The 12,189-nt window shown below is 64.8% G+C and overlaps 4 protein-coding genes across 4 annotated transcripts; 1 reads left to right on the forward strand and 3 right to left on the reverse strand.

Moving 5' to 3' along the window:
* Window positions 1–71: 71 nt before the first annotated feature.
* MNEG_4509 (caffeoyl-CoA O-methyltransferase) lies at window positions 72–982 on the forward strand (the record flags this gene model as incomplete). Its single annotated transcript, XM_014047017.1, has 3 exons — window positions 72–77; window positions 276–479; window positions 863–982. 3 exons carry the CDS (start codon window positions 72–74, stop codon window positions 980–982), a joined length of 330 nt encoding a protein of 109 aa, XP_013902471.1.
* A 1,169-nt stretch (window positions 983–2,151) lies between these two features.
* On the reverse strand, window positions 2,152–4,592 carry MNEG_4510 (hypothetical protein; the record flags this gene model as incomplete). Its single annotated transcript, XM_014047018.1, has 5 exons — window positions 2,152–2,305; window positions 2,557–2,576; window positions 2,860–3,103; window positions 3,293–3,849; window positions 4,137–4,592. 5 exons carry the CDS (start codon window positions 4,590–4,592, stop codon window positions 2,152–2,154), a joined length of 1,431 nt encoding a protein of 476 aa, XP_013902472.1.
* A 1,547-nt stretch (window positions 4,593–6,139) lies between these two features.
* On the reverse strand, window positions 6,140–7,682 carry MNEG_4511 (hypothetical protein; the record flags this gene model as incomplete). Its single annotated transcript, XM_014047019.1, has 4 exons — window positions 6,140–6,163; window positions 6,372–6,630; window positions 6,835–7,433; window positions 7,680–7,682. The coding sequence occupies 4 exons, from the start codon at window positions 7,680–7,682 to the stop codon at window positions 6,140–6,142; spliced, it is 885 nt and encodes a 294-aa protein (XP_013902473.1).
* A 1,235-nt stretch (window positions 7,683–8,917) lies between these two features.
* On the reverse strand, window positions 8,918–11,930 carry MNEG_4512 (hypothetical protein; the record flags this gene model as incomplete). The annotated part of the gene is made up of 5 exons (XM_014047020.1): window positions 8,918–9,115; window positions 9,445–9,733; window positions 9,991–10,061; window positions 10,427–10,852; window positions 11,301–11,930. The coding sequence occupies 5 exons, from the start codon at window positions 11,928–11,930 to the stop codon at window positions 8,918–8,920; spliced, it is 1,614 nt and encodes a 537-aa protein (XP_013902474.1).
* Window positions 11,931–12,189: the final 259 nt, after the last annotated feature.

Genomic DNA, 12,189 nt, shown 5'->3' on the forward strand with positions numbered 1-12,189 from the left:
GCCCCGCCCGTGTCCCGCAGGCGCTGCCGCCCGACGGGCATCTGGTGGCGTGCGACAGGGACGCGCGCTCCATGGACGTGGCGAAGCGCTTCTGGCGGGCCGCTGGGGTCGAACGCAAGGCGAGACGGGCAAACGGCCAGGGCACAAGCGCATCTGCATGCGACAAGGGTGCTCCTGCTGCGTCGCCGGACGGGCTCCACCGCACACTACAGGTTGTTGTGCCTTTGATGTGCTGTGCGGCCGCGCCCCGCCCTCCGCGTTGGGCCCCACCCCAGATCGACGCCCGCCTGGCGCCCGCGGAGGACAGCCTGCGGCAGCTGCTCGCCGACGAGGGCCCCGGCGGTTATGATTTTGCGTTCATCGACGCCGACAAGCGGGCCTACGGCAAGTACTTTGAGCTGTGCCTGCAGCTGGTGCGGCAGGGGGGGCTGATCGCGGTGGACAACGTGCTGTGGTACGGCAAGGTCGCTGACTCACAGGTGAGGTTTGCGACGGGCTGTCTGGGGTCTGCAGGAGGGCTGGGCAGGAGGGCCGGGCAGGAGGGCCGGGCAGGAGGCCTGCTGGGGAGTGGGAGGCGAGCGGATGCCGCACCTCCCTGGGTCACGCTCGAGAGGATGCAATGCGCGGTGGGCGCGGCGGCCGGGGGAGGGTGCGGGACGGCTGGTAGCCAGCAGGCAGGCCGCGGAGTTGGGCGGGGCTGGCGGGCGCCGGCCTGGGCGCAGGGTGTTTGACTCAGAGCCTGTGATGTCCAGACAGCAGGCTACTGCTGGCCTCGCGCCGCTCGCAGGGTGCGGCACCGAGCGTGGGCCGAGCCCAGGCAGTCCCCTTCCCCGGGCCCGCTGCTTCAATGCCCTCACCGCAGGTGGACGACAAGGCAACCGTGGCCCTGCGCGAGTTCAACGCCGCGGTGCTGGCGGACCCTCGCGTGACGCTCAGCATAGTGCCGGTCGGCGACGGTATGGCGCTCTGCAGGAAGCGGTGACGCGGCCGGCGTGTGGTCAATGCTTGGCAGTCCCATCTCTGCATATTATTTTGACCGTTGTCATTGTTTCTTTTTGAGTGCTGCTCCTCTGCATGGAGCCCCCAGGAGGCGAAGGGGCCCCGGCAGCGCGGTCATTGGCGCGCACGTCTCTCAAGTGGCGCTTGAGCGAGCGCAGCGGGCCCACAACGCTCGCGCCTGCGGCGCTCTGGCTCGCGCAGCACGGGTGCTTGGGAGGCGGTTTGTTTCCAAAGTGTCAAGGCTGAAGTTTTGGAGCTCTGTTGTTGGTTTACACGATGTTGGCCAGTGTCTTGTCACACACTTTGAGTTGGTTGGTGTTGCGCACTGCGGTGCGGCGCTCAAAGGCTTTGGGTGGAAAGCAAGTAAACATATGTAAAGGATCCAATCTAGAACGAGACGAATTTGAGATGTTGGGGAAGCATTGCATTTCATTTTCGTTGACCCTGGACTGGTCGGTGTGAGGCAGTCCTTTGCAGCCAAACGCAACGCGTATGCGATCAATCCTCGAGGCGTAAGGGCGGCGATGGTTGTGCGCCAGCGTGATGAACGCGAGTGCCCAATATGGGGGATCGTCGACAGCATCCGTTGTGTGGTGGTAAAGCTGTGCGCTGACCAAGGTGCGCTACGTGCAACGCAATACAGTGCCTTTCCCCCGCAACGCGATCTACATCCCCTTGCCGGTTGTGCCTTTCCGTCGCGCCAAGTCAAGGGAGTGTTTGCAAAACATAGTGAGGCACACGGAAGGCCAATGCCGGAGACTGTGGCAGCTGTGATGGCAACAATTTGAAAAACCGCCCTGCCCTGCTAAAAGTGCGTCGTCCAACTGCTTGATGCACGAAGCGCTGTGGCTGCTGCCACACGACGAGCAAGAGTACCCTGGAAAGCCACCATGTTGCGGTATGTTTGCCCAGCCTCCCCGGGGCTGTCGACCCCCCTTCAAGCCAGGGTTTTGCCTTGGCAACGGGGTCTTCTTGCCCGCTGCTTGGCGACACGTGATGTCATATGATGTCAGGTTTGCCACAAAGCTAAAACGCCAGCAAGACAGATGCCCAGCGGCGCACCCACTGCACCGCCAGCCAAGAGAAGCCGGGAAGCTAAAAACTCGCACCGTCGGGCACGCAGCGGGCCCAAATCAGCGCCCCGAGACGCTGTCACTTGGGCGCCTCAGGTGCATGGCCGAGCACCTCCGAGATGTAGACGGAAAACACCTGGGTGGTGCTCGGCATGTAGGGCCAGCCGGCCGCGCACATATGGCTGATCTGGCGCTCCTCCAGCATCAGGTTGAGGGACCACGTCATGATGCCCCTGGGGCGGGGCGGTTGAGGGTGGCTGAGAATGGTGTTGACGGCAGGCCAGATGATGAAAAATGCAGCAGGGCGGGGGCGCGGGGGGGAGGAGCGGGGCGGCGCTGCTCGTGGCGGCGTTTTGGCCACGCGGGGGGCGGGTTGGCACGCAATCTGCTGGCGGCTGGTTGAAGAAAAATGAGAGCTGGCGCGTGTGCGCGCCAGATCGGGGCGCAAGGGCTATGCAGGCGTGAGCCAAGCGGTTGCACTCACCATTGCTGGTTCTCCCACGCCTGCGCGCGGCGCGAGCGCAAAGGCGAGAGCAGTGGGTATGATGAGCATGGAGCAGCGGCTGATCGATCGCGGCTGCTGTGCGCTCCGCAGCGCCCTCCGCCTCCAGAGTTAGCCGGCCCCGCCCGCGGCCCGGCGGCTGAGCCGGCCCTGGCAACCAGTTGCGACGTCACCCTGCCACCCACAAAGGTAGCCCCAGGGCCCCTGGCCAATCCGTGGGGACCTGACCACCCCTCAGTGCCCTGATCACTCCCAGGGGCCCCAAGCGCTTCACAGGCGGCGCACCATGTTGTCCTCGAGCTCACACACCACCTCCTCCAGGCTGCCACTCTTGAGCATGCTCGCGATGCCTGGCTCCAAAGTGTGATGCCGCTCGCCCAGCGAGCGCGACTCGGCCGCCGGCAGGCTCTCGAGGTGCGCTTGCAGCGCCGCCAGGCGGGCGCAAAGTGTGCGGCGCTCAGCCCGCAGGCGCGCCAGGGCGGACTCGAACACCTGCCAGGCCGCTAGCACGCGGACCTGCTGGTCTGGGCTGCTTGGACCGAAATCGCGGGTATGCGGCGGCAAGCGGCGGCAACAAGGCGGGAACGGTTGGCACAGGAGGCTGCGGGTCTGGACTAGGGTTTCAAGGAGTGTTCGAATGGTCCCTGGATTATCAGAAAGCCGCGCGACACATGATGAGGGCAAGCCACGTCACGTGCGCCGCGCTCCGCCACCCCACCTGAGCTGCATCTGCCGCGCCACCGCGCTGTGCATGCCCGGGTCGTGTGGCGCCTGCTCGCCGGTCTCCATGTTGGTTGTCAGCAGTAGGTACTGGTCGTCCGCCGGCAGAGTCATGATCGTGTCTATGAGGCTCTGGAATTCCTGCAGCCGCGGGTCCCCCTCTGGCAGCGGCCGCACCGACCCGTCGGGCAGCAGGCGCGTCGCCCTGATGTCCGTGACATAGCTGATGTACCGCGCCCTGAAGTCCCGCACCCGCGCTGCGCGCGCGTCGGGCGTGCCCGTGGCTGAGACGGCAGCCGCGGCAGCGGCCATCGGGCTGCGGCCGCCCGGGCCCGCCGCCGGGCCGCTCGCGGCGTCGGCGCGGCCCTGCGCCTGTCCGCCGCCCGCCGCTGGGTCGAGCTGCCGCTGCTCCTGCTGCAGCGCCTCTATGCTGAGTGTGTTGTGGTCTATGGCCTTCTGCAGGGCCCTCTGGCGCGTGCTCAGTGCCTCGTTCTCCGCCAGCAGCAGGGTCATCTGGGCCAGCTTCGCCTTGACTTCGGCCTCCAGGCCTGCGAGCTGTGCGGGTGCACACGTGCATTTGCAGGGGTGGGTGTGCGCTGTGTGTGCTGTGCTTGTGTGTGTGGGGGGGGGGGGCGCGTGCCTGTTGTGCAAGCTCGGGGGGACTATTTTTGTGCTAGGCGCCTGGATGCACGGATGGACAGGCGTGGATGTCCATGCTCCACACCACGAAAATCCTAGCAAAATCCTGTGTGGGACGCACATACACGCACGGTGACCGCACCGCATCAAGCATCTGGCACCCAGCAAGGCCTGCCTGTCGGCCCCCAACTTGCCCCGCACACCATGCTTTTCTGCCGCTCCCTGAAATTCCTGACAGCCTGGTATGCCTTGCTGTACCTGACGCCCTCAAACGGCCGCCGGCCACGTCGCTTGGGCGCCGCCAAGTTGTGGTGGGCCGCCACGACAGCAGCCGCTGCCGCCGCCGCAGCCTTGGCCGCCGCAGCTGCTGCCGGTGACGCTTGGGGGCGTCCCTCTGGCGCGGCGGCGTCTGCTGCGGCGGGCGAGCCATTCGTGGCGGTAGCGCCGCTGGTGCTGGCGGCCGTTGCTCGCGCTGGTGGCTGCAAAAGCGCGACGTCAGCCGCATCGCAGAGGCCCGCAAACGGGTTGCTGGCCGCGCCACCAGTCGGCAGGTTGCCACCGGAGCCAGCAGGCACGCCTAGCGGGAAGAGCACAGCCATGGCTTTGTCCGCCTCGCCCTCGCTGACCCATCGGAATGCCGACCACAGCGCATCCTTCATAGGCGCGCGCGCCGGTTACGATCAAGTGCGGGGTGCACTTGCGCTCAGCTGCATCAGCAGTGCTGGTGCGCTGTAGTGGCAAAGGTGCGTTGCCACCAGGCTGAATGACACCCCTGACAGGAGAGAGACTAGAAACTTCACTGTCTTAATCACCCGCAACCCGGGAAATCCGCGGTTGCTCTATGATCAATTCGATCATTCGACCGTCCCGACGGGTGATGCCGCGTTGGTGGGCACCATGCACGCCAGCAGCAACACTCTGGCAAAGTATGGAGCTTTTCAGAGTTGGCTGATCCGCCCGATTGGTATTGTGCCTTGGGCGCAGGGTGCCTCCAGGAGGCACCTCGCGGGCGGATGCGACAGGGACGCGCAAGGCAGCATTCTTGCGTAACAGCGCCCTCCGGGTGGCTCTTTGGTAGCAGCCAGCAAACACTGCGGGCTTGGATCAATTCTCAATAAAGGATTGCTCGTTGCCCGCGCAAGGCCAGGTCGAGTCACCCGGCGGGCTTTGCAGAATTTTTCATGGCAGCTCCGGGGTGCATCTTCGCAAGGCATTCAATTTGTGCCCCGAGACAACCAGCCAGGCGTGGGCCTGGCCAGTATATCTTGAGGGGACACACCAAGCTGTCCTGCTGACACTTCCAGCTCAATCTGCATGAAGATCTGCGGAACTTCTGACATTGACTCATTCCCATTTGGCGCTTTTGTTGGCGTTACATTCATGTACCGGGTGCCTCATCCCAAGGTTTGTGAACGAAGATATTGATTCATGAGTAAGTACCAATGTCAATGGAATTGCAAGCTGCGATGCTGGTTGTGAGCAATCTACCACACCTGCTTGCCGTGTTAGGCTGCAGGCATGGGCACATTGGAATTCATCCCTGCGATGTGCCTCAGGTGCTGCCAGCACATAGCACATGCATATGCAAAGACAGTTGCAAGGAGTAAGCAAGGTGCATGTGTGGCGTGAAAACAGCTGTGAGCCGTTCCATCACCTGAATGTAATGGCAGGCTGGCGTGTGCAGCGCTGCGCAAACCACAGCATCGTGGTGCAACAACGCTCAGTCCAGCTCAATGCAAAACACCATGGCGATGTCACGGATGGGATCAGGACGGGGGAGGGCAGCAGGTGGGTACGCGGCCAAGGACTTCGGTAACGTAGGCTGCGAAAACCTGTGTGGGGCTGACCAGGTAGGGCCAGGCCAGCACACACATGTGGGTGAGCTGGTGCTCCTCGAGCATCAGGTTGAGGCTCCAGGACATGATGCTCCTAGGGTGTGGTGGGCAGCATGCGCGCGCGCGCGCGTGTGTGTGTGTGTGTGTGTGTGTGTGTGTGTGTGTGTGTGCGCGCGCGCGCTCGCAGACTTTGAGACTTCTTCCTGTGTCATGGAAAAGAGGCACATGTGCGATGTCCGAGTGCGCGTGCATGTGAGGGCGTGAGCAAAGCGCAATGATGTTGCAGAGTGCCTGATGCATTACGGCTCGATTGTACGGCAGCGCCTTGACCTGAACAGACAGAATGCTATAAACAACCACTGCACCAAACCTCACCACTGCTGGTTCTCGCGCTTCTGAGGTGGCACAGGTAGACAATGAGGTTTAGAGCCGCATGAGTGAGGGGATTGAGAATCAGGCTTGAGTTCTGGACGGCGTTGTTCGTTGCACCCGTTTTGTCTCACCGCGCAATCCGGCTGACCAACACAGCCTCGCGCCCAGACGCCCACCTTCGCACGCGCACCCTGGTCATCTATGCTTGCGTCCCTCGCGCAAACCCCCGACCTGGCGGCGCACCATGTTGTCCTCGAGCTCACACACCACCTCCTCCAGGCTGCCGCTCTTCAGCATGCTCGCGATGCCGGGCTCCAGCGCATGCGCCAGCTCATACTCGTCGAAATCAGGTGTGTCCTCCGGCAGGCTCTCCAGGTGCGCCTGCAGCGCCGCCAGGCGGGCGCACAGCGCCCGGCGCTCGTCGAGCAGGCGCGCCAGGGCGGACTCAAACACCTGCCAGGCCGCTAGCACCTGCGCCTGCTGGTCCGGGCTGCGTTCATGGGCAACGGCGGGGTTGTGGAGGGCAGGCTAAGTTGCCTTGCAACCCACATGAGCATGTGAATCTCATAGCAGGCACATGTGCCTGTCGAGCAACCCACCCATCCATTCATGCATGCCTGCACACACCATGCACACGTGCATGCGCGCGCATGCACGACCTTGTGCATGCGCCCACCTCTCAATTGCCCCTCACCTGAGCCGCATCTGCCGCGCCACCCTGCCCAGCAGCCCCGCATCGTGCGACCCCTGCTGCCCAGTCTCCAGGTTGGCAGTGAGCAGAAGGTACTGGTCTTCATCAGGCAGCGCCATGATGTCATCAAGAAGCTGCTGGTACTCCCGCAGCCGCGGGTCCCCCTCTGCCAACGGCAGCAGCGCCCCGTCTGCCGCCAGGCGCTCCGCCCTCGCCCCTAACACATACGCGCCGTACCGCCTGACAAACCCCCCCAGCTGCTCCCTGCGGGCCTCCTCCGCCGCTGCGGCGCCTGCGACCGCTGGCCCAGACTCTGCGTCACCGACGCTGCCCACGCTGCCATCGCTCCTGCATGTTGGACCGCCCTTGCCGTCGCTGCTGGCCGTGCCCTCGGCGCCGCCGTCCGCGGTGTACAGGCCCGGCTGCCACGGGCGGCCGCCCTCGCGTTCCCGCCGCTCCTCCTGCAGCGCCTCTATGTTGAGTGTGTTGTGGTCTATGGCCTTCTGCAGGGCCCTCTGGCGCGTGCTCAAGGCCTCATTCTCTGCCAACAGCAGGGTCATCTGGGCCAGCTTCGCCTTGACCTCCGCCTCCAGGCCTTCGGCCTATCGTGTGGGATGTGCACACGCATCAACAGGTGCGCGCACTCACATGGGTGGGTGCACGTGCTCCCTTGGTCCTCTAGTCTGGATGCCTGGCTCTTTGCACGTCAGGACACACACAAGGAGTAAAGCAAATGCGTAGGGCATGCGCGCCCTGGGCATCGTTGTTCGCTGCAAGGGCGAGCCAACAAGCGCGTGTGCAGCTGCCCCGCGCCATGTCGCGCCCATGGCGCGCCCGCACGCACGCACCATGTTTTTCTGGCGCTCCCTGTAGTTTCTGACGGCCATGTATGCCTTGGTGTGCACGAGGCCCTCCACAGGCTTGCGGCCACGCCGCCTCGCGGCCGGTGCTTGCCCCACATCCGCCAGCCCCTCCACTGCAGTCGCAGCCTCCAAGGCGAGCGGCTTGGCCGGGGCTGCCGCAGCCACTACCGCGGACAGGCGCTGAGTGCATGGCTCGGACGCCACGGCGTGCACCGGTGCGGCTGGCGGTTGCGCCGCTGCTGAGGGGGCGCTGGCGCCGGTGAGCGGCAGTGGCGATTCAGCCCATGCAGGCCCAGTGGTGCGTGGCCAACTGGACAAGGCTGCGGCAGGGGGTCCATGTTGCACAGGCTGCAGGGACTGCAGGACTTCCAGGTCACCCACGTTGCCGGCAATGGCAAAGGGGCTGATGCGCACCGCAGCGCCCATGTGTACGCTGCTATGCGACGCCGGGAGCGCACCGCCATTGTGCGGAAATAGTGTCGCCATGGCTCGCTGGGCTTCCGCCTCAGTTTGCCAGCGGAACACCAGCCTTATGGCATCTTGCATATGTGTGTGGCACGGGGCTGGAAGCCCCCTTCGGTCCAAGTCGAGTGTTGCGGAAGTGTGTGAACTAGGCAAAGAACTCTCTGCTGCTGCGGTTACGCGATCCTAAGTTTAAGTGAATGTAGACGACTTATCATACTCCAGAGTGCATTCGAATGATGTGAGCATCGATGTCACTCGATATCAAATGAGTCCCCCGTAGCTTTGAAAGAGAAGTTCAATGGAGTGACACCCGACCCACAGGACCCTGGATCCCGTTCACATAGTAATCTTGCCTGTCGAGGCAGCTTGCTTTAGGTTGGACGGCAAGCGCTGGCGTCTGCAGACAACAGGGAGAAGTTTCATGGCGGTTCCGCCAACTGCTGCAGTGCCTCGCGCTCCATGTGACGTGTTGCCCTTTCGATGATGCCCCACGTTTGTGCCCCTGTTCTGCCAGGGCCCTGGCTACACTTCTGCCCCACACTCCCCTCCTGATTGCCCTCCTTGCACTCTGCACTGCCCCTTCCAACACGAAAACTTGACGGTTGCAGTGCCACAGGCAAACACATTGCTGGCCGTGAACACCTGGGCAGGTGAGGTACAAAGTCTTGCATATGAGTTCGTTAGCAAGAAAGGAAGGAGCAATTGCGGCAGGTTTTTGCAGGCCACTGAAAACACAACAGACGAGCCAGCCCTCCCCCTCACCCCCGCCGAGCAGCGGCCGCAGCCGCCGCCACTTCCGTCGCGGCCGCGGGCCCGACGCCCAGCTTGGCGGCGCATATCTGCACGAACCGGGGCACAAACGGCCACGACAGCAGGCTGACAGTGCCTATCTGCTGCTCGTCCACCATCAGCTTCAGGGCCCAGGCGGTGGTCGCCCAAACCCGATCCTCCCGCATCTGACGTCATCATGTCAAGACGGGGGGGCGGGGGCGCGGGGGCGCAGGGTGGGGTGGGGCCGGCGTGTGAGCAAAAGCGGGGGTCGGGAGACGCGCCAGAGCAGGCGTTTGGGTGCAGACGTAGGGGGGTCGAGGCGCCCGCGCCGGCGCGCTGCAAGCCGCGGCATGCCATGCGCCGTCTGCGCATGCAGCCCCCGCAAAGACGACGGGTCGGCTCGCGACACTCTCAAGAAAAAGCCACCGTCTCGCTCTCACAAACACGTTTGAGCCAAGCTTCCCGTTCGCCCCCCAACCCCCTTGTCAGGCCTCGTCGCGCCACCACAACCCACCAGGTTGGCGTGCAGTGCGTTGAGCAGCTCCTCATGGTCCTCCCCTGCGACCTGCTGCCCAGACGCCAACCCATTCTCCTGACACGGCCCCCCCTCCAGCCGCCCGCCCGCCGCAGCCGCGCCGGCCGCAGCCGCGCCGGCCGTGTCGGCGTTCGCGGGCACCCCGCCCTGCAGGCGCCGCAGCGCGTCGGAGAGGCGCAGCTGCAGGCGGCGGCGCTGCGCGAGCAGGCGGTCCGCGGCGCCCAGGAATTCTTCCATGGCCGCGGCGATGCGCGCGTGCTGCTCGGGCCTGTGGTGCGAGGGGGTTGGGGCGCGTGGCGGGGCGTTCTGAGGTTACCATGTGGCACCAGGGGGCAGGTCGGGCGCAGGCAGCAGGGCCAAGGCGCAGGCGGCAGGCGCGGGCCGCAGGGACATGGCGCGGCCTCTGCGCAGGCCGGTGTTGCCGCTGGATCGGCGGCGGGGCCAGCTCCTCCCGCCGCACGTGTGCTTGCTCCGCCCACCCCGTTCACCGTAGCCTCGCGGCCCCTCCTCCCATGCCCTGCGCACCTGAGGTACAGGCCCTCCGCCACGCGCTGCCACCAGCCCTCTGGCAGCTCAGTGGTGCGCTCCCCGGTCTCCTGCGGCCGCACGGTCGCGTACGCGGCTGCGTCAGCACGCCCTGGCTCGCTGCAGCACCAGGACGCCTCCGCAGCAGGGGGCTGCGGCCTTCCCCTTACCAGTCCCCGTCTGCATCACGCAGGCAAAGCGCAAGGGCGCAGAGGCGGGCCAGCCGTGCATCCCCCGACGCCACGTACTGGCCCTGCACCCCTCATCGCCACCTTGGCTGCCGCAGGCGCGGCCGCGCCGCGGCAGCGGCGCGCTCATCAGCCTTGCATGCGCCACGCCGCCACTGAAATGGCAAACGAAATAGATAGAATACATTTCAAAAACACATCATACGGCATGAATACCATATTTGTTTGAAAATAGACCTGTGCCTCACCAGGTTTGATGTGATAAAAGCGAGCCCCTCCTCCTGCCTCAGCCCCATGAACAGCTTCATCAACAGCCGCCCCGGCGGGAACCGCTCCTCCCACGGCGCCAGCGGCCTCAGCGCGCCATCGGGCCCCAGCCGCGCGCGCAGGCGGCGCACGTACTCGCGGTACAGCTCAAGCATCTCCAGCAGCGCGGGGCTCGGGCCCGGGCTGCCCTCTCCTGCAGGCGCCACCCCACCAGGCCGCCGTCGCTGCTGCTGCTGCTGCTGCTGCTGCAAGTGCTGCGAGTGTTGGTTGGGTGCTGCGGCGCTGCCGTCTGGAGGCGTGGAGATTCCGGCAGTGGCGGCGTCCTCGGCCGCGGCTGCCTCTGCGAGCTCGCGCGCGAGGGCTGCGTCGTTGGCGTTGATGGCCTCTTGCAGTACGACCTCTCGCGCCTGATTGGGGGTGGATGGGGGTGGTTGCAGGCGAGCTTGGTTGGGCGATAGTGGTTTGTTGGGCGGCTGGGGTTCGTGCAGGGTTGCAGAGGGGGCGTAGAGCCAGCAGGGTGTCGGATGATGGGTGGGTGGGTGGATGGGTGGGTAGATGGGTGCGTGGGTGGGTGGGTGTGGGCTGCAGCATCGAGGCGATGTTTTGTACCCATGCACCTGCCGCCCACACAGATCACACGCCGCTGTGCACACACAAGATGCCCTGCCCCCTAAAAAAGGCCATAAACAGTCCAAACACATGCTTGCACATATATCCACACACACCCTCATACACCCACACACCCACACACCCACACACACACACACACACGCATGAATGCAACTCCCCCCCCACACACACACATGCACACAAGCACGCGCATATGCACATACACCGTCCGCCACGCCCCCCCACCTGCAGCGCCTGGTTTTCTGCGGTGAGCAGCTGCAGCTGCCCCAGCTTCTCCGTCAGCTCCTGCTCTAGCGCGCTCATGCGCTGCTTGCTGCGGTTGCGGTACTCCTTCACGGCCCTGTAGCTCTCGGTGTACTCGCCCGCCGTCTTTGGGGGGCGGCCGCGGCCGCGCTTCGGCCCTGGGGGCGGGGGCTGCGGGCTCGGGGGCCGCGGGGGCGGCGCGGCAGGTGGCTGCTGCTGCTGGTGCTGCTGGTGCTGCTGGTGCTGCTGCTGGTGCTGCTGTTGCTGCTGCGGCTGGCTTTCCGCGGGGTGCTCTACTGGGTGGGGCACTGCCTCCGCACCCGCTGCAGCGCCAAAGATGAAAGCCGAGGGCAGCCCGGAAAACGGGCTCATGTGCGGGCCGTGCGTGCGCAGCAGGCCGCCCAGCAGCTGCTGTGGCGGTGCCGTTGTGCTACCGTGCGTATCAGCTGCATCCGGTGGGTGTCCGAACAGCGCTGACATTGCTCGCGCCGCGTCGCCGCTGTCCGGGCCCCACATGAATGCGTCCGACAGCAACGCTTCGAATTCGGCGTGACCATCGAATTCGTCGAGAATCTCTGAATCCTCAGCGTGGTGCATCCTGCTGTCCGCCATCACTGTGATGGTGGCACTCTAGGCGATCTGGCCAACGCAGATTGCCGTACACATGTTGAAAGCATTTATCATGAGCCATCAGACCTCTGACATCCCCAAGCGCGTATTGCGGGACGAGAAGCAGGGCGCTAGGCTGGTGACGCAGTGACGGTGACGTTCGGGCAACTTCATCTGGAGCTTCAGCAGCACGGTGTTTGCTGTAGCAGTGCATCCTCTGTTAGCTGCAGCCCTTGATCCACCCCACAATCACACCCACTGA

Source organism: Monoraphidium neglectum (assembly GCF_000611645.1).
Source record: "Monoraphidium neglectum strain SAG 48.87 unplaced genomic scaffold scaffold00628, whole genome shotgun sequence".
Lineage (NCBI taxonomy): Eukaryota > Viridiplantae > Chlorophyta > Chlorophyceae > Sphaeropleales > Selenastraceae > Monoraphidium > Monoraphidium neglectum.